This window comes from Vulpes vulpes, chromosome X, assembly GCF_048418805.1.
Source record: "Vulpes vulpes isolate BD-2025 chromosome X, VulVul3, whole genome shotgun sequence".
In the NCBI taxonomy this organism is placed as follows: Eukaryota; Metazoa; Chordata; class Mammalia; order Carnivora; family Canidae; genus Vulpes; species Vulpes vulpes.
In genome coordinates this window covers 71,770,334-71,794,265 of record NC_132796.1, presented here as the reverse complement: position 1 = coordinate 71,794,265, position 23,932 = coordinate 71,770,334, and the positions used below count along the sequence as shown (strand labels likewise).

Here is a 23,932-nt window from a genome sequence, read left to right as displayed (position 1 = left end):
CATCATTTCATGAAAGTTCTGGAAGCTTCAAACTCACGTGACTAAATAGGAAGCCATTTTACAACCTCAAGGAGCGTAGACCATGGAGCACCCTGAGGTACCGCCTCCCCGCCCGTTAGAAAATGATTCGACATCAACAGCTTCAACATCAGAAGTAACGAGCTCAGAAGATCCGCAAATTCCTGTCGACAACGAAGCTGAAACCGCTGGCGACCAGGCCAGCCACCGGGACACCCAAACTCCAGGCGACCATGTCACCCAAGCTGATGCCGACAGCGGCAGCCAGGTTGTTACCTCAACTGCTGTGGAAAACTTACAAGAAGGGAAAGGTAAGTGGCTTTATTTATTTATTTTTCCTCATAGGTTATGGATATTCTTTGAGAGAAGCGAACCGCGATAAGCTTATCTGAACTGAGACTCCCTTTAGGTGAAATAAGTGCTTATCACTTGCGCGTCCCCGTCTGAAAGGTGTCCCGTAGTGTCTCTCGCTCAAGAAGAGAGCAGTTCATTAAGTTAAAGTATTTGGGGCACGGAGTCTAGTTATTTAGTGGCTTTGCGTGGCGGCGTATTTGTCACCAGGCGAGGTCGCCTTGCCAAGGGACAGGACAAATCGGTAAAACCTAACGGATTCGAGGAGCAAACAAAACGCGCCTCCCCTTTTACAAATACCACCGTGTACCGCCCCGTAGGTGCGCCCCCACCCCCGGCCCCGTAGGAGAGGACTTTGTTTTGAAGCTTTGCTCAGTTAGGTCCCCGCGGCGCTCAGCGCCTCTCCAGCCTTCCTTGCCCCGGCAGGGCACGCGGTGAACCGGCCGCCGCCTCGAGGCCACCCGCTGGTCCAGTGGGCCCCGGCCGCGGAGGCGTGGCTAGGCGGGGAGGGGCGGCGCGCGCGGCTCCTACCTGTCGCCAGGCGGTGGGTCCGCAGCCCGCCTCCACGCCGGCTGCCGGTGAGCCCACTCACGCCCTCGCCGGAACCCGCCCCCCTTACCCAGGGAAGAGAGGCGGGTTCCCCCCGCGCAGCCTTTCCGGTCCTGGCGCTACACAGCCGAGCAGCGGGTGAGTCGGGCAGTCAGACGGTTCCCTGGCGGGTCAGCGCCCAGCTCCCGCGCGCCGCACTTAGCTCCGCAAGCCCGCCTGGACGGCGAGGCGCGAAGGCTGGGGACCCTTGGCCCCGCGAGAAGCTTTCCTGGGAAATTGGATTAAATCCTACGAGCTGGACTCATCCTTGGAAGCTTAGTGCCCCTGGGATAAGGATGGAGCGGTCATTGCTTCCAGATTGCAGCCAGAGACTGTGAACTTGAGAAAATACCAATTTAGGCTTGTGCTGACTTGTGCTACCTGGAGCATGCTGTTAGGCACCCTCTAGCTAGCTATAATTCTAATGCCAGGTCTGACTGCGCTGCAACGAGGCGGCGCTGGGGGTAAATGGTGGAGAGCAGTCCTGTTAGTTTAATTACTTATCAAAGAGTGTCTGGGGAAAAAAATGGATGCCTTTTCTTAAAAGAAATACGATAACCCGGTTCATTGGGTGAATGAAGGTAACAAATTTTTAAATGATTTTTTTCTTTTTTTTTTAAATCTTTATTTATTTATGATAGTCACACACACACACACACACACAGAGAGAGGCAGAGACACAGGCAGAGGGAGAAGCAGGCTTCATGCACCGGGAGCCGGATGTGGGATTCAATCCCAGGTCTTCAGGATCGTGCCTTGGGCCAAAGACAGGCGCCAAACCGCTGCGCCACCCAGGGATCCCAAATTTCTAAATAATTAAAGCTCATTTCAACTAGGGTTATCCATCTCCTCTGAAATTGTTTCGACTCTTAAATTCTTTAAGAGAGGAGATGCTAGAAAGGTACTGAAACGAACAAAAATGCTCTATTCGTAGTTCTGCTGAAAAATCTGAAGGTTACTTCTGATTTGATAAAATCTTGCTTAGCAGCTAGTTCTTCAAATAATCTGTATTTCTGCCCCTAATGTTGTATTTGCTACTTTTCATTCTGTTAAGCAATGTGCCCAGCTCCAAGATTTTTAATTTCATTTATTTTAATTAATTTTTTCCCTTATGTTTACATTCAGTTTCTGTATTGTATTTATATAGATAGATAGATAGATAGATAGATAGATATAATTCTATGAAGCAGGAAGAGAAGAAATGACTATCACAAATAATCTGTCTCTCTCTCATCCTGGGTGTCTCCTTTTCCACTGCTGACCTCTCTCTTGCTTTCTATGCGTTTCTGGTAGTTTCTGAAGTCATATTAAAGGACTGGTGAATGATTTCACCATAATAGGGTCTCAGACTCACTTGTATGTGTTTTTAAAAACGATTCCAATGCTTTTAAGTGAGATTCAAATGGTTTACAGAGTATTAGGAGCTGTGACTATCTGGAGATTTTAATCTAACTTAAGGTATAAGATTTTATAACTTGGTGTATAGCATGATGTCCTAAAAGCATAGGAAGACCTTGTCAGGTTTCATATATGTATAGCACTTTCTTTCCACCCTGTGAGAAAAAATTTCCTCAGCAGTGTGAGCCCTAAAATCCAACATGCAAGCCACTTACAGATATATCCCAAATAGGTGGAAATTAGATTAAAAATAAAGATGAACGTTGATGAGATTATTCACTTTACAAAAGGTTGTTTTTTTGGTTTTTTTTTTTTTTTTTTGTTTTGTTTTGTTTTTGAAATATTCCTTTATATAACTTTTGGAGTATTTCAAGTAAGTGGTGGTTGTGAGAACTAAATGAAATAACAGACCAAATGCACTCAGTGAAGTTCCTAGCATATAGAATGTACACAATAAGTGTTAATAATGAATTCATTAATTGGGTTTTATAATATTTCATATTATCCCTTCAAGAAAGGGTTTATTCTGTGAACTTAAGTGTGCTCATATAGATGGCCTAGCCATAAGAACGGGACTCCTGACTTTTCTCCAAGGTAGCTCAGAGCCGTTGATGCTGACTTTAGAGTTGTAAAAGCTACCTGCTCTCCCACTAGCTTAATTCCTACCAATCCATTAAGGTGAATGAAATATTAAAAATTAAGCTGTTCTCTTCAAATCATCATAGAACATTTCTGCCAGTGGTTTTGGATGATTTTGGCCTTTGGTTGGCACTCTTCCCTATAGAGGCATGTAGTTTGCTTCAGTAGCCACCACTGTGTTGATGAATTGTGGTCCTTTACCTAAGGGTCTAAGAATATTAAGACGACTAAATCATGTTTCCTAACAGCTGTTACTTCATTGGTTATCATGTAATTTGGGCTATCCTTGGAAAACGTGCATATATATTGGAAGGGATATAAGATGACTTTTAGAAATAATCAAGTTATGTCAAATAAGGTACTTCAAGGTGTGCAAGCATCGTTCCAGTGAGGATTATGGGCTAGATCTTGTATAATGTAACCAGTACTACCAGAAGTGGTCAGCAGAGGGAGCAAGATGAGTTTTTGGTCACTGTCGATTTTGTTTTTGCTTTCATGAACTCACAAACAGAGATGAGTAAAACCCAGGATGAACCTCCTCACGAACTTGAGAACCAGTTTATATTGCGTCTGCCTCTGGTAAGAAACCCTTGTATCTCAGACCAAATATCTTTAGTACATATGTATTAGCTCTGCTTGGATCCTTTCTTTTTTAATTTAAATTCAACTAGCCAACATATAGTACATCATTAGTTTCAGATGTAGTGTTCAATAATTCATCAGTTGCATATAAGTTCTGCTTGGATTCTGTAGCATTTCTACTTAAGGTATGCTATAAAAACTAAGAACATTTGTTTCCCAGGAATCGTGTTCTATTAAACAGTCCTATCCTAGTGTGTACTCTTTTAGCTGAATTTCTTTCATCTTGTACATGCTGCCTATCATGTGGGCTGATTTCCTGACAAACAGCTGTGACAGTGAGGGATTCAGTCACTTACCAGAGGTGCTAACAGTCTGTTCACTGGACAGCCAAGATAAGACTCTTCTAAAATCCTTTCTGTCACCTCAAAAGGGGCAATTAAAGGGGGACCATCACTATTTCCTCAAATTCATCACCATGCAAGGCTCTTGAAGCTCATCTTAACATTGTGTTAGTGTCTCTTCTCCCTTTGATACCTGCATTCAAGTAGTATTTAGTCTAAGAACGCTATATTAAAAACAGGTTTCAAAAAGGTATTTTCCCAATTAGAGCTACTTAATATACCCAGTAAACTGCAGCTAAGCCTTTCCTTAGCAACAACTGAAGGGCAGCAGTGAGACGCAGGAATGTAGAGCTAGAAAAAGGCATTAAAAAAAAAAGAAAAAGGCATTAACTGTAGCTAAGAAACAACAATGAGGCTAGTCAGCCTCACCCCAACTTGACTTAGTGCACAGTATGTCATAGTGCATGGCATTATTCTTAACATTTGGGAGGTTTAAGATTTAGTTTAAGAGAGGACTTGTCTGTGACACATCTATTAGTTGCCAAGTAGACAATTCATCCTTCTGATTTTTCAATCTACCTCCTTTTTAGGAACATGCATCTACTGTCAGGAAGATAGTACATTCCAGAAGTGTTGCCATGAAGGATAAACTAAAAATTGACTTATCTTGTAAGTAGTTAATATCCATTTACCATACATTGAACAGTAACTTATTATGGGATTGCCATGTGCCAGACACTATACTAGATACTAAGGGTGTAGCAAAGAACAGGATATGGTCTCTGCCTTGAAAGACTCTAAGAGAGGCTTAACTCATTCTCATGTCTTCTTTTTTGAGGAAAGGAACTAGAAATTATGTAATTTGGGGTAATTATTATAGTATGTATAAGGAAAAACATGGGAGTTGACTATGCAATTTGTATCCTGATTTTTGTCTCCTACGTACAAGCTTTGTGACTTCTGACTGTCCAGGGGAATGACAAATGAATATACTGTTCTTTGTTTATGAAAGTGGCATATCTTTCTCTTTTGAATGATATTTATTAGGTGTTTTAAATACAGAGAAGTACATAAAGAAGAAAATTTAAAATGACCTATAATACCATCATTCAGATAGCCCTTATTGACATTTTTAAAAAGGTAATACAAGTTCATAGTTAGAAAATTTAAATAAAACAAAAGTTCAAAAAGAAGAGTGAAACTCTCCTTTGCAATGCCCCAGCATTAATGCCAAAGGTAACTAATAATAACTTTCTCCTCGTTTCCTTACATATAAAATTTTTATGCACAACCAACATTTAAATCGTCTATATCTTTAAAGGTTCCTTAAAGAATTAAAGACACAAAATGAGTCATGTCCAACCTCATTCTGCATTTTTCTTTTTCACTTAATATTAGAAGATTACACTTGAATCCTCTTGTGTTAAAAAGGACATTCAAAAAAAATAAAATAAAAAGGACATTCATATTTGAGACATCTGGGCAGGAGTCAGAGTTGTCAGTATCTGAATATATATATATTCCTACGGTGCATGGATATTGTGTAGAATCTTATCTTTGTGGAGATTATAACTTCAGTTTTACTAGCACTATTCTGAGATCAACCCTTCCTTCGCTTGACCCTTTGAAAATATCCAGGTACAATGACATAAGTGAGTGCTTCTAATGGTGTCAAAATGAATGGGCTTGCATGGAGTTTGCCTTTCAGGAGGAGAATGAAACACCACTTCATCCTCATTTAGTTCACAGTGATTACAAAGAAACTTAGCTGCTTTTGATCAAGCAGCATAAACATATACCCTGCCTTCTTTTCTCTGGGAAGTTACTAATTACATACACAATTCTAGCATTATGAGAAATAGTAGGTTTCGCTGAAAGACTAGGCTGTCCCACTTAAGTCTTCATTACTCAAATCCTAGGAAGCTTAGGAATGTACTGGGAAGATGTTAACTTTAATTTTTCCTACCTCTCTTCAGCTGACGGACGTCATGCAATTGTTGAGGTAGAAGAAATCTCACTAGCCGCAAAGCTGGTTGATTTGCCATGTGTTATTGGAAGTCTGAAAACTGTTGATAAAAAAACTTTTTATAAAACAGCAGATATTTCTCAGGTATGAATGAGTTTTCTTAATCTACTAGCCCTTATACTCTTTGAGGAGTCCCTTTCTCCCTACTCTCTTTCAGTGCTCCTTCCCACTTGGTGAATGGCTGCTTATCATTTCTAATTCCAGCTCAATTGCACAGGAATACAAAGGCATGTTCTGGTTTGGTGTTTGATCCATAACTTTTGACTGTTTAATTTTATCCAAATAGCTTTTAGATAAAAAAGGTTTATGTTTGCCATTTGTAATGATTTTCACCTGAAAAAATGAGGATCTGGGATCTTCTTCTGAACTTTCTGCTAAAGCAAGATGCTGTTAACTCTGGAAATTTATATTTGTTCTTTTCATCATCTTAATTGTTGATTTCCTGTTTGTCTTTAAATCAAAATGCTAAGATATGTTTGTTTTTAACATGTTTCCTCTGCAGTGGTAAGAATTTGAACTAAAACAAACAAACAAAAACAAAACACAGAATCCATATACAATGCTGCTGAGACAGAGAGAATGAATAGGCATGTATATTAATACTTGGTTTTCTGGAAACGTCAAGTTAACAGTCTCTTTATTTCTATGCTCCAGGATTTCTGGTAGTAAAGATGATCGTGATTCATAACTAATCCAAAATTTGTGGCCCAAAGTCAACTTCTTTATCTTTGTTAAATTTAGATGCTTGTGTGCACTCCTGGTGCTGAGCTCCAGTCTTCTCCGGAAGAACCAGTTACTTCTACTGATCTCAAAGCAATCAGGAAAAGTGAAAAAGAGAGACAGAAAAAATATATCTGGAAGCATGGCAGTAAGTCACTGGCCCCTTGCTCATTCTGGCTGACTACATTTATCTGCTAAATCCTAATTACTTGTGATCCAGGGACCTGTTACCACACTTAGGTGTTTGGTTCATTAGGCATCCAGACACTTTTAAAGGAACAGGTCATGTCATGAGCCAGTGGCTTATAGCATGACCTTTCTCTTTATCAAATTCAGATAGAATGTGACTACTAACAGTCATATATGCATTTCACCATGTTGAATTTATTTTAGTTACTCCACCACTTAAGAATGTCAGAAAGAAAAGGTTCCGCAAAACAACAAAAAAGGTTAGTTGCATGCTATTTCAGTGTCTAGTGGGTAGATTGGAAGAGGATTATGGGCGGGGAGGAAAGGGAGACAATCAGTTGGGGATTAATTTGTTCATTCATTTATATGTTTGATAAACATTCATTGTGTATCCCTAAATGCCAGGCACTGTGTGGTAGCAATTGGGACTATATACTAACAAAAACAGACCTGATCATTTAGGGATCTGGATGTGTCATGAATTTGAAACTTCTGCTAATGTTTTCAGTTTTCAATTGCAAGATCTAGTTTTAAAGTGAACCCATCTAGAACCTGGGAATTGAGAACTGTGGTTATATTCCTAACCTTATCTCAGACTTGTAGAACCTAGAGCAAGCTATAGGAGTATTGTGGCTTGGCTTATTTTTTAATTAACTTAATTTTGAAATAATTGTAGGTTCACAAGCAGTTGTAAGAAATAAAAGAGATACCATGTCCCCTTTAACCTGTTTTCCTCATTGTAACTTTTTGCAAGACTACAGTTCATTATCACAAACAGGAAATTGATATTATATAATTCACCAATCTTATTCACATTTCTCCAGTTTTACTTGTGTGTGTATTTAGTTCTGTGCAGTTTTATCCCATGTGTATGTTTGTGGGCACCTACACAGTCAAAATACTATGTAGTTCTGTCACCACAAGGATCCCTCATCTCGCTCTTTTTTTAAAAGATTTTTTAAAAGATGTGTTTATTTTAGACAGAGAGTAAATGGGGGGAGGGGCAGAAGGAAAAAAATCTTCAAGCAGACTCCCCACTGAGCGTGGAGCCCAGCACAGGGCTTGATCTCAAGACCCTGAGATTATGACCTGAGCCGAAACAAAGAGTCGGACGCTCAACCAACTGAGCCACCCAGGTGCCCCATTACCCGTTTATAGTCACACTCATCTTCCTTATACCCCACTCCCCCAGTCTCTAACCTCTGGCAATCACTGTTATGTTCTCCATCTCTGTAATGCTGTCATTTTCAGAATGTCATATAAATGGAATCATGCAATATGTAACCCTTAATACTGGCTTTTTTCCCACTCAACATAGTTCCCTTAAGATTTGTGCAAGTTGGGGATCCCTGGGTGGCGCAGTGGTTTAGCGCCTGCCTTTGGCCCAGGGCGCGATCCTGGAGACCCAGGATCGAATCCCACGTCGGGCTCCCGGTGCATGGGCCTGCTTCTCCCTCTGCCTGTGTCTCTGCCTCTCTCTCTCTCTCTCTGTGTGACTATCATAAATAAAAAAAAAAAAAAAGATTTGTGCAAGTTGTTGCACGCGTCAATAGCTGATTCCTGTCATTGCTGAGTAGTAGTCTGTCATATGGATGTCCCACAGCTTGTTTAATTGTTCACCCATTGAAGGACATCTGGGTTGTTTTCAGTTTTCTACTGTTGTAAGTAAAATTTCAAGCAGGTTTTTGTGTGAACATAAGTTTTCATATCTTTGGGATATATGCCCAGGAGTGAGATTGCTGGGTCGTATGGTACTTGAAAGTTTAGTTTAGTTTAGTTTTCAGAGAGGAGGAGGGACAGAAGGAGAGAGAATCTCTTTTTTTAAAAAAGCTTTATTTATGTATTTAGAGGGAGAGAGCAGGTGGAGTGCAGGTGGAAGAGGGAGTAGCAGAGGGAGAGGGAGAGAGAGACTCAAGCAGAAACTAAGCACAGAGCCAGATGCTGGGCTCAGTCCCACGATGCAGGAGATCATGACCTGAGCCAAAACCAGGGGTTGGATGCTCAAATGACTGCACCACCCAGGTGCCCCAAAAAAGAGAATCTTAAGCAGGTTCCATGCCCAGTGCAGAGCCCAACGTAGGGCTTGATCTCACAACCCTGAGATCATGACCTGAATCGAAGTCGAGTCAGATGCTTAACCTACTGTGCCATGCAGGTGCCCTTTGAACGATTAATTTTATAAGAAACTACTATACTATTTCCAAAGTCGCTGTAACATTATATATTCGCACCAGCAGTGTGCATGTGATCCAGTTACTCTGCATCCTCACCAGAATTAGGTATTTGTCACTAGTTTTTTTTTTAGCCATTCTGATATGTAGTGATCTCATTGTGGTATTAATTTGCATTTCCCTGATGGCTAATGATGTCAAACATCTTCTCATATGTTTTTTTGCCATCCATATATTGCACTTCAGTGAAATATCTGTTCATGCCTTTTGCCCATTTTCTAGATGGATTTCTTATTATTGAGTTTTAAGAGCTCTTTTAATATTCCAAATACTAGTCCTTTGTCAGATATGTAGAAATTTGCAAATATTTTCTCCTAGTCTATAGCTTATCTTTTCATTTTCTCCACAGGTTCTTTCAAAGAGTGAAAGTTTTTTGTTTAAGTCCATTGTATTGACTTTTCTTTTTAAGGATCTTCCCTTTGTGTCAAGTTTAGGAACTCTTTGCCTAGCCCAGATCCTGAGGATTTTCTATTTCTTTTTTTCTACAAATTTTACATTTTATATTTAAGCCAGCAATCCATTTTTGAGCTAAATTTTGTAAAAGGTGTAGGTTTTAGTCCAAGGTTCATTTTTTAAAATACTTTATTAATTTTTTTGAGACAGAGAGAGAGAGCACGCACCTATGTAAGGGGGGGAGAGGGGGAAACAGGCTTCCCTTGGAGCAGGACCCCAGGATCATGACCTGAGCTGAAAGCAGATGCTTAACCAGTTGAGCCACCCAGGTGCCCCTAATTCAAGGTTCATTTTTTTCTTGCATTTTTCACATCCAATTGCTCTAGCAATATTTGTTTAAAAGACTATCTTTCCTCCATTGTATTGCCTTTGCACCTTGTCAAAAAGCACTTGGGCATATTTGTGCATGTCTGTTTCTGGTTTCCCTATTCTGTTCTGTTGATCCGTATGTTGATCCTTCTACTGATATCACAGTGTTGCTATATAAGAAGTCTTGAAACCAGGAAGGCTGTTCCTACTTTATTTTTCTTTGTCAAGATTGCTTTAGCCATTCTAGAGCCTTTACCTTTCCACATAAATTTTAGAATAAGTTTGAAGTTTAGAAAAAGTTTTTTAAGATTTTAAAAATTTATTCATGGGAAATGCACAGAGAGAGACAGAGACATAGGCAGAGGGAGAAGCAGGCTCCCTGCGGGAAGCCCAATTTAGAACTCGAACCCAGGACCCCGGGATCACGACCTGAGCCGAAGGCAAATGCTCAACCACTGAGCCACCCAGATGCCCCAAGAAAAAGTTTTCTATGTCTATGGAAAACCGTGTTAGAATTTTGGTAGGAATTGCATTAAACCTATATATAGATCAATTTGGGGGGAGAATTGACAGCTTTACCATGTTGAATCAGTCTATGAACACAGTTGCCTTGGCTTTTATAATGTTGGTCAACAGCGTTTATTGAGTGCCTGCTAAATGTAAAACTAAGTTAAGAATACTTTTAGAATTCTTTAAGCTTTAATCAAGTAGAAAATCATAATATAACTTCACTGTTTATTGTGTTTTATTTCATAGCTCATTGATTTCAAACAAATTGAAGAAATCAGCTTTCCTGAGGTAGAGCAATCATCATGTAACTTTACTGTTTACCCTTAGTATGTTTTCCTCAATAGCTTATTACTTTGAAGCAAATCAAAGAAATCATAAAGGTTATTTTTAAGCCTTCCTTCTCATCTGCCACTGCCATACATGTAAGCTGAATTGGATTAATTGAAAAATGGATTCATTGTTCAATGTGTGATAACTCCTAGAGGAAAAGATACAATTTGGCTAGTGACTGTGTATTCCAATCTGCTTTTTTCTCTGATACTTATTTTAAAAGCCATTTCTTGGAAGCCAGTGTTTGCTTTTACCAGCAGTTGTTTGCAATTGCTTGTTCCCCCCTGCAAAGTTCTAATTTCTATTTGTGGCATGACGAATTGGTTGCTGTGGAGATAATTGTCTAAAATTGTATTTAAAGGAGAACATGTAGCTAAGACCCAGTTTTTATAGGAAAATCTGTAACAATAAAGATGTGAAGAAGTAAACCCTGGGAATTTGGATCGTTAGGCGAAATTACTTCTAAAGAACAAATAAGGAATTGTAGTTCTTTGCCAATATGGATAAGGGCAAGTAATTAATAACTGAGACCTAAGGTTGTGCCTCTGAGAGAGGTCTTTAACACAGAATTGCAGATTGAAAAGATTAAATGTATCAAGTAATTTGTTTGAATGGTGAAAAAAAGTTTACTACAAAAACCCTAGACCCTGGTGGGTATAAAGATTCTTTCGTAAATAGCATTGCTTAAAGTAGAAATTTGGTTGGATGTATATTGAAGAGCCTAATTATTTGAATTCATTTGTTTGTAGGACAAGGACATTCCTGGAAAACACAGGATGTTAAATGACCTTACTGGTATCCCGCCTTCCCCCACTTTGGTTCAGTACATTGAATCTCCTGATGTGGAAAAGGAAGTAAAAAGACTCTTGTGTTCAGATGCTGAAGCTGTCAGTGCTCGTATCCTTTCATACTAATTATTTTCTGTGTTGTCTGTTCCAGCCCGTATGCACTTGCTGACAAGTCCTCACGTATTTGTGTGCAATTGTTGATGTGTAAAACTTAGGATTTTGGGAAATGTTACTTCCTAGCTAGGAACAGTAAACTCACAGGATAGAAATGTATTTACATGCGTGACTCAATATAAGGTACTTCTTCATACTAGGAATCCAGATAGAATTTGGACTAAATTAAATAGCATTTTCAGCCAGAGTGCCTCTTCCTTTCCAACTGTACCTTCTTCTTTCTTTGTACTTGTTCCTTGATTGCCCTACCTTTCAGGATGGGAAGTCATTGCTGAAGATGAAACCAAGGAAATTGAAAGTCAAGGCTCCATCCCGGGTTTTGCAATGTCCCCAGGGCTAAGTGACTATATGCAGGGTCATATCTTGTCAGGTAGGTTTATAGCAGCAAAATAAGAGCTTCAGAGAGGACAGGTGTTGACTATGTGAAAAGCCATTCTCCATAGACTCACTGGCCAATCACAGAAAAAGGAGGCCTTTGTCATTTCATCCATCGCTGGTATTCTAAATGCCTCTGGGCTCTTAGATACTCTAAATGTCTTGATCATTGAATACATGAATGAATGTTAGTGTTTTGCATTTAGTTCCCTCATTGTTCTGGGAAGAGAATAATCTTTTTTTTAAGATTTTATTTATTTATTCATGACAGATGCAGAGAGAGAGAGAGAGAGAGAGAGAGAGAGAGAGAGAGGCAGAGACACAGGCAGAGGGAGAAGCAGACTCCAGGCAGGGAGCCTGATGTGGGACTTGATCCCGGGTCTCCAGGATCACGCCCTGGGCCGAATGCAGGCGCTAAACCGCAGAGCCACCCGGGGATCCTGAGAATAATCTTCCTTCGAGAAAATTATTTATAAAATGCATTGGTTTCTGGTGAATTTGAGGGGAAGGAGGATAATTGCAGCTAGAGTGGGAGTCATTTGAAAAGATTGAGATAGGGATGCCGGGGTGGCTCAGCGGTTAAGCGTCTGCCTTTGACTCAGGGCCTGACTCTGGGGTCCAGGATGGAGTCCCACATTGGGCTCCTGCAAAAGAGCCTGCTTCTCCCTCTGCCTGTGTATCTGACTCTCTCTGTCTCTCATGAATAAATAAATAAAATCTTTAAAAAATAGAAAAGATTCAGATAGTTTCGCCTTCCTCTCTTCCTTAAAACCAATAGAATATGGTATGCTTCGGGAGATGTCCAGTGATTCTAGCAGTAACAGTGATGATGATGATGATGACGACGACGACGACGATGACGATGAAGACGAGGATGATGGTGACGACGAGGATGAGGATGAGGAGGATGAAGAAAAGGACAACTATGGTGATGAGTATGAAGTTGAGGAAGAGGAGGAAGATTATGAAAAGGATCTGGAAAGGGAGCTACAGGCCAGGTTCTTTGCATCTGGCCAATATGAGGCAAAGGAAGAAGCCAGTTCAGTAGGTAAGTTATAAAGGAAAAACCAAAAGGGCGAGACAGACTGGGTGGCAGTGCTGAAAATTGACTCTAAACACATGTTAGATGCAGGACTAAGTTTGAGAAGTTGCAGGACTAAGTTTGAGAAGTTATTGCTGAGATGTATACTGGAGTTTTAGTTTATTTTTATCTCGGCCCACTAGTTTAGGCTCTGTTTAGATAAAATTTCTGTTTATCTCTGTTAGTCATGGATATTCAGAAGCAGATTCATTACATGGAGAGAAAGCTCCAAGAGATTCAATGCAAAGCACAAAGACAGAAGGATCTCATAATGAAAGTGGAAAACCTGACGCTCAAGGTAAATTCTTGCTGGCTGGGATAAAGATATCCTGATATCTTACTTTCAAAATTCTTTCTTTGTGTCTCTACTCATGTTGTCTCTGTGCAGCATTCTTATTCATTTGCACACCTAAAGAGCCTCTTAGAAACCCCTAATAAAACATAGCCCTATTCCTTTTACCTGAGTAATTTTGATCATCTCACATAAGCATTTTTGGGAAGAGACCAGGAGGCCTGAGATAATAATCACCAATATTGAACATTTATCATAAGAAAGGCACATAAAGAGCTAACCATTTTACATGTATCATTTCATTTCATCCTCATATTCCTGAAATACAGGTACTGTCACTAGTCCTATTTTATAGATAAGGAATTGGAAATTCAAAGAAGTTAAGTAACTTGCCAAGGACCACAGCAAGTGGTAAGACATAGATTGAATCCTGTTGTTTGTACCAAAATGTATTCATTGCAGTAAAAGAAAATTAACTAAATTCATTTCTAAATGTTATGATGCATGCCTGAAGAAAAATAAATATTTTGCTTTATTTTTGTTAATACATATTTCAACCAAAGGAAAATGTATGTTTAGGCCATGTTTGCATGCTTATTTTAAAGATTTTATTTATTATTTGTTCATGAGAGACACACAGAGAGGGGGAGAGACATAGGCAGAGGGAGAAGCAGGCTACCTGCAGGGAGCCTGATGCGGGACTCGATCCCAAGACCCCAGGATCATGACCTGAGCTGAAGGCAGATGCTCAACCACTGAGCCACTCAGCTGCCCCTGAATGCTTTTTTATTGTAAGGGAAATTCTGAAGCATCTGGAAAATTCATTGCCAGATTTCATTTTCTGGAGAGCTGTAGTCATCAAAATGGAGCAACGTGACACAGAATGATACCTGTTTAGAGTTTTGTCCTTTAGAATAACCAAGTGATCTAATAGATGCGGGCACACTGTGAAAGATACACCCGTATGGTATTATTATGCTGTTGCATGAAGTACTAGTTAGTAATAGTAATATTCTAACCTAGTGCAGGGAAATGAGTGAGTCAGCATCCAATTCCAAGCCAGCTTTTTAAATAGTTCACCATAGTCAAAGGATTTGTGCTAAAACTAGAAAAAGGTAACATGAAGGCATTCTAACCATTTATTTTAGGGCAAGAAAAAAATTCTGTGTGTAGGGTTATACAATCAAATGACATGGCTCTGTAGTTAGGGGGTACAGTTTTTAGACTCCAAATCCTTTAAAAATAGCGCTCTTTTGTTACAACTGACCATTTTCTTATCAAACCATTTGTCAAACTCTTTGTCTCACTTGATTCTCTTTTCCCTTGAGACTCAGCATTCATCATTTATACAATTTGTTTTCCAGAATCATTTACAGTCTATGCTGGAGCAGCTTCAGCTACAGGAAATACAAAAAAATGAGCAGGTGAGAAGTGAGTTTTTGAATCAACCAGAAAACATTTGATACAAAGAATCCCCACCCCATCTCCAATGTCATTTCTGCTGTTCCTTTCACATAAGTAGTAACGGCCAAATATTTTAAATGAGGGTAGCAGGCTGGAAAGATTTTTGTGAAAACTCGATCATTCAACAGATATTGAATGCCTATTAAGTGAAAAGCACAAGATGTCCATACAGTGTTGAATAAGACAGATAATTGTGCTTGTCCTCATGGAGCTAACTATCTACCACAGAAGATTGGCAGTGAGCAAATTATCATACAAATATAAAAGTGCAAGTCACGAAGTGCTGTGAAGCAGAAAAAAATCAGTGGTGCTATTTGTATAAAAAGAGTTGTGAATTAAATGGAATTAAAATGAGTGGCCTCTCTGAGGAAGTGATATGTAAGCTTTGACCTACAGGAGAAGTCCAGGCGAAGAGGGAATGGAGAGCCTCTTGGGTGAAGCATATGCCAGGTCCCACATTGGAGAAGAACTTGGCCTCTTGGAGGACCTCTGGAGTATTTAAAGCAAGGAAGGGAGTGACTTAACTTAAGGTTGCAGAAGTAGGCAGAGGCCATAGCATATGGTCCCTTGCAGGCCATGATAAGGAGGATGGGTTTTAGTCTTAAGTGTAGTGGGAAACCCATGAAGAGTTTTAAGCAAGAGAGTCACATTTAATTTACACTTTTTAAAGATCACTCTGATTGTTATCTGGGGAATGGATTATAGGGAGGCAGGACTAGAAGCAGGGAGGCCAGTTAGGAGGCTGTGTGGTAGTCTTAATAAGAGGTGATGACCACCTGAACTAAGGTGGCGGCAGTGGATATGGGAAGAATAGAATTTTTTAACTGTAATAAAAATGTTTTTATAACAGCTTTGTTGAGGTATGACTCACATGCCACACACTTAAATTGGACAGTTCAGTGGCTTTTAGTATATTCACAGAATTGTGCAACCATCACCATAATCAATTTTAGAACATTTTTATCACCCCAGAAAGAAACCTGTACTCATTACTAGTCACTCCCTGTTTCTTCTGAATTCCTCCCACCTGCCAGACCTAGGCAATCACAAATGTACTTTTTACTAATCTATTTTTCCTATTCTGCTTATTTTATTTAAAGGAAACACATAATATGTGGTCTTTTCTATCTGGTTCTTTCAGTTAGTATAATATTTTAAAAGTTAATCTATATCATGGCATGTATCAGTAGTTTATTCCATTTTGTGGGTGAATAATATTCTAATATTCAGTGGTATGTGTGTCTGTCTGTGTCTGTGTCTATGTGCACATGCATGCACATACCATATGTACATACCATACCATACATACGATGTTTTGTTTATCCATTCATCTATTGATGGACATTTGGGTGTTTCCCCTTTTTAGCTATCATGAATAATGCTGCCATAAACATTCATATATGGGAGAATGTAATTTAAAGATAGAATTGATGGGACTTGGATCAATTAGTGGGTGTTGAAGAAAGTGTTAAGGATGCATGCCAGATTTCTAACTGGAACAACTGTATTATTTAAAGCCATGAGAGAATGAACAGAGTGAAAAGAGAAGAGGGTAATGTGGGATAAGTGAGGGTCAACTGGCTGTACAGAAAATGGATGCTGACTTCAGCCCTAAAAAACTGAGGGTCACAATTTCAAAGAAACTGGAGGCCATATGATGATGGGCTTAGCATGGGGCTTTTAAGGTGGAGACACCATCCCTCATCCCCACTCCTCAGACCAGCAAGGCGAGGGGAATTCTGTGTATTCCCTTCCCCTCAGCAAATCACTTAACCAGGTACTACTTAAAACAACCACATGAACAGTTAATGCCAAATTACTTTAGGACCCACCAAACATCTTTGTTTCCGTCCATCTAAATAGTATTGGGGAGTGCTACTTCCAACACAGAAACGTAGCCATAAACTTTATTCACTCACAGTCCTTTATGTTAGCTCACTTAGTGTAGATGGGTGCCCGCCTTAAGCTAGGTTCTGCAGGGAGCTACAAAATACTTACAGCCCAGTCTCTGCCTCCATCTGGAGAGAGATCCATGAGAGAGACAGGAATTTAAAGGAATGAGGGGTCACTTTTGTCCATAGAGATGAGGGAAGACTTTGTGGAGAAATGATGTTTGGCTGGAGCCTTGAAAGGTAGGGTTTTAATAAAGATATAAGGAAAGGAGGGCATTCTATATAGAAAGTACTATAGCTCAGGGGTGCTGTTGACAGGCTAGAGTTGAGATTTTTGGTGGAGGGCATCATGAGTCATCAAAGCTTTTCTCGCTGGGGAATAACTCAGGAAGACTTCTCTGCCAGCAGTAGGTAGGAGGAATTGGAGTGGAGAGAGACTAGAGGAAGATATGAGTGCTAGAAGGAATCAGAGCTTAACAATTGATTGGATTTACAGGACAAAAAGGAGAACAAGGAGGAGTCCGAAGCCCGAGTGACTGGTAAATGGTATGCCACTAGCAGACCACAACAGGAAGGGAATTATTAGGGGTGGCGAGGGTTTGAGGGTGGAGAGGCTCATGAGTCAAATTGGAAGCATGGTGCCTTGGAAGTACTTTTGCAAATGGAAGAGTAAAGGTTGGCTCATGCAGAGAACCGATCATTGAAGCTGTGAGGCTTAGATGAGTTAGGTCGACTGTTTAGCCAGAAGTCTGAACCTGGAGGTGGTGAGAGGAAGAGCCTGTAAGGGGGAAAGAACTGGAGCAGGCAGCAGTTGATATCACGTCAGCATATGAGTGTAAAGAGCCTCTAAATTACTGTAGGAAGCAATTCTGGTAATTTGGTAGGTTATGTGCAGCATAGAATCATTTTATAATGCTCTGTCCTTTCATTTTCACAGAATGAAAATCTACACTGGTACAGAGTGACCTAAATTGAGTAACACTCAGAAACAATCTTTGTCCCAAAGATAGTAATATCTCTCTTAATGTTATTGGTCACTTTGCCATTTCAAGTAAAAAAGAAATTAAATCCTACATCACAAAAGGTTCAGGACTTCTGACTTAGAAAGAATCAGAATAAGTAGAACATCATCAGGACTCCTGACTGGTCAGGTCTCCGGCTCGGTTTCTTAAGTATCTAGCATAACATGGCAAGAAGCAGCAGCTAAGACTTGGTTTAAGATCTGGTGTGTTCCGTGGGAGTGAAGGCTATCCCAGCTGCTTTATATTCTTCAAATGTGGCTACAGTGATCCCTCTGTACGCTTTTCCCAGAAGCACAGTCTTAACAGCAAGCATGTTGAATTTTTAAGCATATTCAATTTTAAAGCTTCCTTTTATGAGTTTGGCACCATAAAAGAAAGCAGCATGCAGCACTCGACTGACCGTGGCACTGTTCTTTGGAACACTGCAAGACTAAGATAACCCTATAAATACCAAGTTACAGTAGTTCTCTTTGGCTCATTCAAGTAAATTCTAGGTCAAGTAATGGAACTTAAGATTTTGGATGAATTTTTCATGTTTTTCCACCTCTCCCTACAGCTCATTTCCCTACGGGAACAATTGAAATATTTTTTGGAGAAGTGAGAGAGCCTTCGCTCTGGCACAGGAACGTTGGATTCACTATCCAGCCTGAAGACTAGATGAAATTGTATGTGTTTCTGACCCTTTCATTGAGTCATTTGTATTTGTTTATCTGAACTTTTGTTTTCTAGTCATATCTGAAGTTTAGGGTTGTGTAGAAAGGGACAGAATATAAAAACATAGTAGACCTAAAAACCCAACTTCAATATGGAACTTTGCTTCTCTTTATCAATTTGAGAATTGCTTATATTGCTTCTGTTGTGTTGATGCCATCAAATGATCCAGCCATGCTTGCCAAAGACACTCTAGCCTGAAGGCTATATAGCTGATTTGCATATGTTTCCAGTTCCCTTTTCCTATAAATTTTAAATATTTCCTAAGACACAAAACGAATCTTTTCTACCAAAGGCTAGGACCTGCCACAGTGAATTAAGTGCCTACCTCGCAGCAGTTAGCACTAGGTTGTGTCCTGTCTCTGTTTAGGTGATAGGGGCTGCTTTCCTGCTCAGGGATGATTTCTTGCTGCTGTTAGCTTTGTTCTGTTGTGTTTATAAGTTGTGTCTGGTTATTATTTGCCAGCTAAGAGAATAGTTAGAGCAGAGATGAAATTTTGAGCTGTTATCTATATTCTGAGCCTCTTCATTGAAATCCCCACCAGAAAAGATTAGGAAAAATCAGATACCTGTGATGCCTATGAAGACTCCCTTAAAAACCCTGGATGGGTTTGTTTTTTTCTGCTGTACTGTTAAGGTTTGCTGGTCTGTGTTCTTTAAGCAATAAATAAATTCCTCATTTTAAATGGATTGCTGTCACTTTATTAAATTGCTTCCATGATGGTTGTACTCCTATCCAAAAGAAAACTGGAGATACAGGCAATAAACTACCATTAGGAAATGACAAGATGGTGCCAGTACTGGGCCATCCTTCTAAAGAGCCCTTGGGATAACTTCTAATGAACTAAGCAGATCGTCTCCTATTAACCATATAGCACTGGGATTTCGAGAAAGTGTCTAGAGAAGTGATAAAAATGGCAGCTCCAATATTCGAATCTCATTACATTGTAGTGGGAAGAACACAAGGTTGGAATCCTGGTTCTGCTGTTCACCTTGGGAAAGTCCCTACACCTCTTAGAGCTCTAGTATTTTCTCATCTGGAAATCAAGGGTGATAATACTTATGACCAAGAGGCATCTGAGGGGTTTCTGGAAGTAGTCCAGCTAGACCCAGATCTAGTCCCAATCGACAAAGTTGGTGCTGCTCTAGGAAATGAACTACCAAGTTTTCTGGGCCACTTCTAGTGCTCCCATTCCCAGTTGAAGTTAATCAGCTAGAGGCAGAGAAGAGCAGATCAATATGTATGGGCAAGGCCCATAGATGAGGGTAGAAGGCAAGGAATGCTAGGGGCAAATGCAGAGAAGAAGTGGGGTGAAGGGAGCTAGACATGTTAAGGGCAAACAAAATGAAGACTAGGAGAGTAGTTAGAAGATAGCTTGAAGACCAAGGTGATGGGACACCTGGGTGGCTCAGTGGTTGAGCATGTGCCTTTGACTCTGGTTGTGATCCTGGGGTCCTGGGATTGAGTCCTGCATTAGGCTCCCCATAGGGAGTCTTCTTCTCCCTCTACCTATGTCTGTGTGTCTCTCTGTGTCTCTCATGAATAAAGAAATAATCTTAGAAAATCATGATATAAAAAAAATTTTTTTTCAGGAGCACCTGGTTGGCTCCAATTGGTTGAGCATCTGACTCTTGGGTTGGGCTCAGGTCGTGGTATCAGGAGCAGACAGAACCGCGCTGAGAGGCAGGATGGTAGGGAAGACAACAGCAAGAGGCAAGGGCGAAGCCACATGTTGGCAGTCACCTTCCAAGCCCTCTGCTACCACATCTCACTGTAACCCAGGGCAACTGCTTCACCATGCCCTCCAGTCACCCAAGGCTTCCTGCCACCCTGACCCTTCACCTTACCCCCACCACGCTCGCATGCTCGCGCGCGTGCGTGCACACACACACACACACACACAAGCACGCATGTACACACATATCATGTCTCAGGAAGTTTTCGTTTTTTACGGTCCCGTAATCCTGAATCTTGCATGTCGCAGACCTGTGCTGTCCGACATGGTAGCCACTAGCCACATGGGGGTTTCGAGCCCTCAGCATTCGGCTAGCTTGAACGGAGATGTGCAGTAAGTGTAAAACACACACTGGTTTTCTGGAAGGGGAACTGCTCCATGCTGGTGTCCTGCCGACCTTGCACATATTGACATAGGCCGCCACGTTGTCAAGGGTTGTGTGCAGGCTGCCGCAGGCCTTGGCAGAATGCCCCATGAGCCTCCCGGAACATGGGAAGATAGGCAGTCTCATGAGAAGTCGCTACAAGACCATTTCTCACTCACCTCCCTATCTCTAGAGAAGCTTCTGGGAGGCGGTTTCTCATCTGCCTCCCTCATTGGAGTGAGGCACCAGACTTTAGGCCTGCCCCACCACCCCCAGAGGGTAGAGCAGTGTGGAATTGGCTACTCAGCAACAGGAGGTCCCACCATTCATGGCATGTCCTCGGGCCCCTTTAGTTTCAGTGGCAACCTGTGGCACAAGGGATGCAGGGAGGTGAGACCCTTGCTGATCTTGCTTTTGCTGCCTCTATGAGTAATAGAGTGTCTGGATTGATGTGGGTGTCTTGGGTTTTTTCCCAACTGAATCTGTCAGCCCACTTGACAATTTCTAAGATTTAGTGAAAAAACAAAAAAGGGATGCAGCGTCTCTCAGTAATTTTTTTATACTGATAACATGTTGAAATAATCTTTTGGATATACTGGGTTAAATATTAAAATTAATTTCACCTGTTTATTTTTAAAATCTGGCTGCTAGAAAATTTGTGTATGTAACTCACATTAAATTTCTATTGGACAGTGCTGTTAAGGATTGGTGAGAAAAAAATTGGTGGTGGGGAAGAGGGACTCACAGGGTTTTATTCTGCCAGAAAATGGCATTTGAAAAAAACTATTGTCATAGTTATACAGCCATAGCTACAAGAACACCTTAAACATATATATCCATAATAAAAGACAGGCCTTTGAATTGAATAAATGTAACTTTATGGAAACTCACTTCATTGTCCTGACTTTTCTCATATTGCTTTGGGCTGATGAAAAATCCCTCAGATTGATGAGGATGGTATTTAAGAACTATTGCTATAGAGAGCTCCTCCCATGAGGGGATAACTAACTGGCTAATTTGTGTGGGACCTTGAAAGGCAACCAATCTAGGTAACAGTAATGGATGGGGCCTAGTGCAGGGGGGTTTCCTTTTTTTTTTTTTTTTTGGTCCAGCAGGTGTTGAACTCATCTGGTGGCCTGTGTTGTGTAGTATTCCTGTGCTGCCTTGGCCCACCTCTCTTTCCACACCCAAATGAGGGAAGGATGTGGAATATCAGAGTATAACCAGAAGAACCAAAGTAAACAAATACAAATTTATTCTTTTCAAAGCAGAATTCAAGGGAAAGGGGAAAAGCACCACGGTGAGTGGCAAAGTTAACCAATTTTTCCCCAGCCACACCCCTTTGTCCCAAACTTTTCTAGACTTGTGTGCCACCCTTGCCACTTCCCCCTCCCCTGGATCCCTTCCCCAACTTCTATTCCTGAGACCAGTTCTTGCAGCCAGCAAGCAGCACAGGAGCCTCCACTCTGGCCTCAGTACTGCCCTGGGGCAGCAAGGACATTCAGCAGGTCACCCCAAATGCAGCAGCTGTGGAAGGAGATGGAGGCTGGGAGCTGAGCCCTGACCTTGAGTCTTGCCCTCTCCCACAGCCAGTGGTGCTAAGAAAGTAAGGAGCTGAAGTATTCCTTTGTTCCTAGGGCCAGATTTTGGCAGGAAAGCCTAGAGATAGAGCTGCCCAGCTGAGCAGCTAAGTCTCCACAGTCCCAGAGCAGGGCCCTCAGTTTCTCCCCCAGGACTGTTTATTTTAAGGCAGCTTACTTTCTTGGCTAGCTGTCACCTATGTCAGGGGAACTATAATGAGATTCTTGGCCTGAAACAGTGTCAGAGGCCATGAGTCGTCCACTAAGAACGTGTGCTCAAGGAATGTTCTAAGCACGAAGCTGGACATGGAGCCCAGGTCCCAAATACACACCTCAGGCAGCACGGATATTCCTTAAAATTAACCTGAAGGGAAAGCATCTCCTGGCTTTGGCCTCTGCCAGACCTCAGGGTTTCTCCTTACTGTGGCCTACTGGCCCTGTTCCTGGAGCACAAGGGCCTCAAGCGGGTTTCTCCACAGGGAAATATTTCCAAAGCTGGGGACTTGAAGGAAATGGGCACTTGAGAGCCTTGATTTCAGCCTTGCCATCCTAGAGGGAAGGGCACATGTCCTCCTGGGTAGGGCCCTCCTTAGGGAAACATACAACACAGAGCTTGATGTTTTATAGCCAGTTAGCCTTTCCTGACAAGTTCCCAGTCAACATAACTCGACTCTGCTCTCACTTGGAGCAGAGGCACCCTCATAACAGCTTTTGGGCCTGTGTCAGATTCTGTCCAGAATAAATCGCCTATCAATCCCAACTGTCCCCTGATACCATTTGACAACCACCTCAGCAAACACATTCCTTTCCACTGATGCTAATCTCACAAGTCGGAGGTTTTCTTTAGGCTGCCTGCCCAGAAACTCTCTTTGCCACTCCTCTGGCACAGGGCCATAAATTAAGCAGCATCACAAAAAAAAAAAACCTATAGGAAACACAATACATGACAGATGCCTAACAACATGCAACACATCTCAGTAAATCTCATCCTAATTTAGATTCCCAGTGCCCAAGGACCCATTTACCTCACCGCGGGCAAACTGCCCACACATGCTGCTGTGACGGTCACTGGACCCTCGAGTGATATACTCATCTCGGGCATTAAAGTACACACAGGACCACACACAAAATGGCAATGGCCCCATTAGTGACAATTCAACTCTTAACCTGCTGCTTCGGTCCACCTACAGCACAAAATCCTACATAGCAAGATCTACATCTTTTCTACCATACCTAGCCCACACAGTTGCCACAGGCCCTCAGCAGCCCAAGATCTCTTGGCGGGGACGGGGGGGGGGGGGGGTGGAGGGGGAAGGGGAGGGATGGTTATGGAAAGCATTTTCAAGGACTTCCCCAATAAAAGACTGTTTCATAACATCTGCCCTTCTATGGCTTAGGCAGGATATGCCTCAAAGACCCTGAGCTCCCTACCTATATAGCAAATTCCTTCTATCCCATTCCTGCCCACAACAAGGCCCCTACAAATATTCCCCCCACCCCCACCATAGACAGAGGCCCAGGCTCTGGTTTGGTGCCTGCCTACTACCTGTTCACCATACACCCGGATACCCAGTCCTCCCATCCAGAGACCTCATGAGCACTAAGGCAGATGTTATGGTTAGGTCTGATAGCCTGGACCTAGGACTTAGTGCTCCCTGGCCATTCTAGAAGGGACTAGTCCTAGGCTTCTGAACCCAAGCTGCTGCCCTCCTTCCCCTGCAGCAGATACATCTTAGCTTCTCACCAGTTCTGCCCATGGCTGGCTACT

At 41.5% G+C, this 23,932-nt stretch overlaps 2 protein-coding genes across 5 annotated transcripts in view; one reads left to right on the top strand and one right to left on the bottom strand.

The window, feature by feature from the left end:
• The window catches only part of DRP2 (dystrophin related protein 2), a 68,610-nt gene that overhangs the window by 1,741 nt on the left and 42,937 nt on the right, over positions 1-23,932 (bottom strand). Inside the window, exon 23 of one of the 2 annotated variants that reach the window (XM_026006592.2) lies at positions 14,521-14,792. The exons of the other annotated variant lie outside the window; for it this stretch is intronic. Coding sequence (XP_025862377.1) covers positions 14,773-14,792 — 20 coding nt within the window. The 3' untranslated portion in view covers positions 14,521-14,772. Of the gene's footprint in view, positions 1-14,520; positions 14,793-23,932 lie in introns of those variants that run through there. 2 annotated transcript variants of the gene reach the window in all.
• TAF7L (TATA-box binding protein associated factor 7 like) lies at positions 61-19,170 on the top strand. 3 transcript variants are annotated; one of them, XM_072743438.1, is made up of 13 exons: positions 61-329; positions 3,506-3,573; positions 4,508-4,586; positions 5,894-6,027; positions 6,685-6,811; positions 7,057-7,112; positions 10,602-10,643; positions 11,435-11,582; positions 11,904-12,017; positions 12,801-13,070; positions 13,289-13,401; positions 14,760-14,819; positions 18,330-19,170. In XM_072743438.1, exons 1-13 carry the CDS (start codon positions 83-85, stop codon positions 18,372-18,374), a joined length of 1,503 nt encoding a protein of 500 aa, XP_072599539.1. In that variant the 5' UTR covers positions 61-82; the 3' UTR covers positions 18,375-19,170. The 3 variants fall into 3 exon arrangements, with proteins under 3 accessions (XP_072599539.1, XP_025862380.1, XP_025862379.1); XM_026006595.2 differs by lacking the exon at positions 61-329 and adding an exon at positions 884-1,056; XM_026006594.2 differs by lacking the exon at positions 61-329 and adding an exon at positions 1,015-1,538.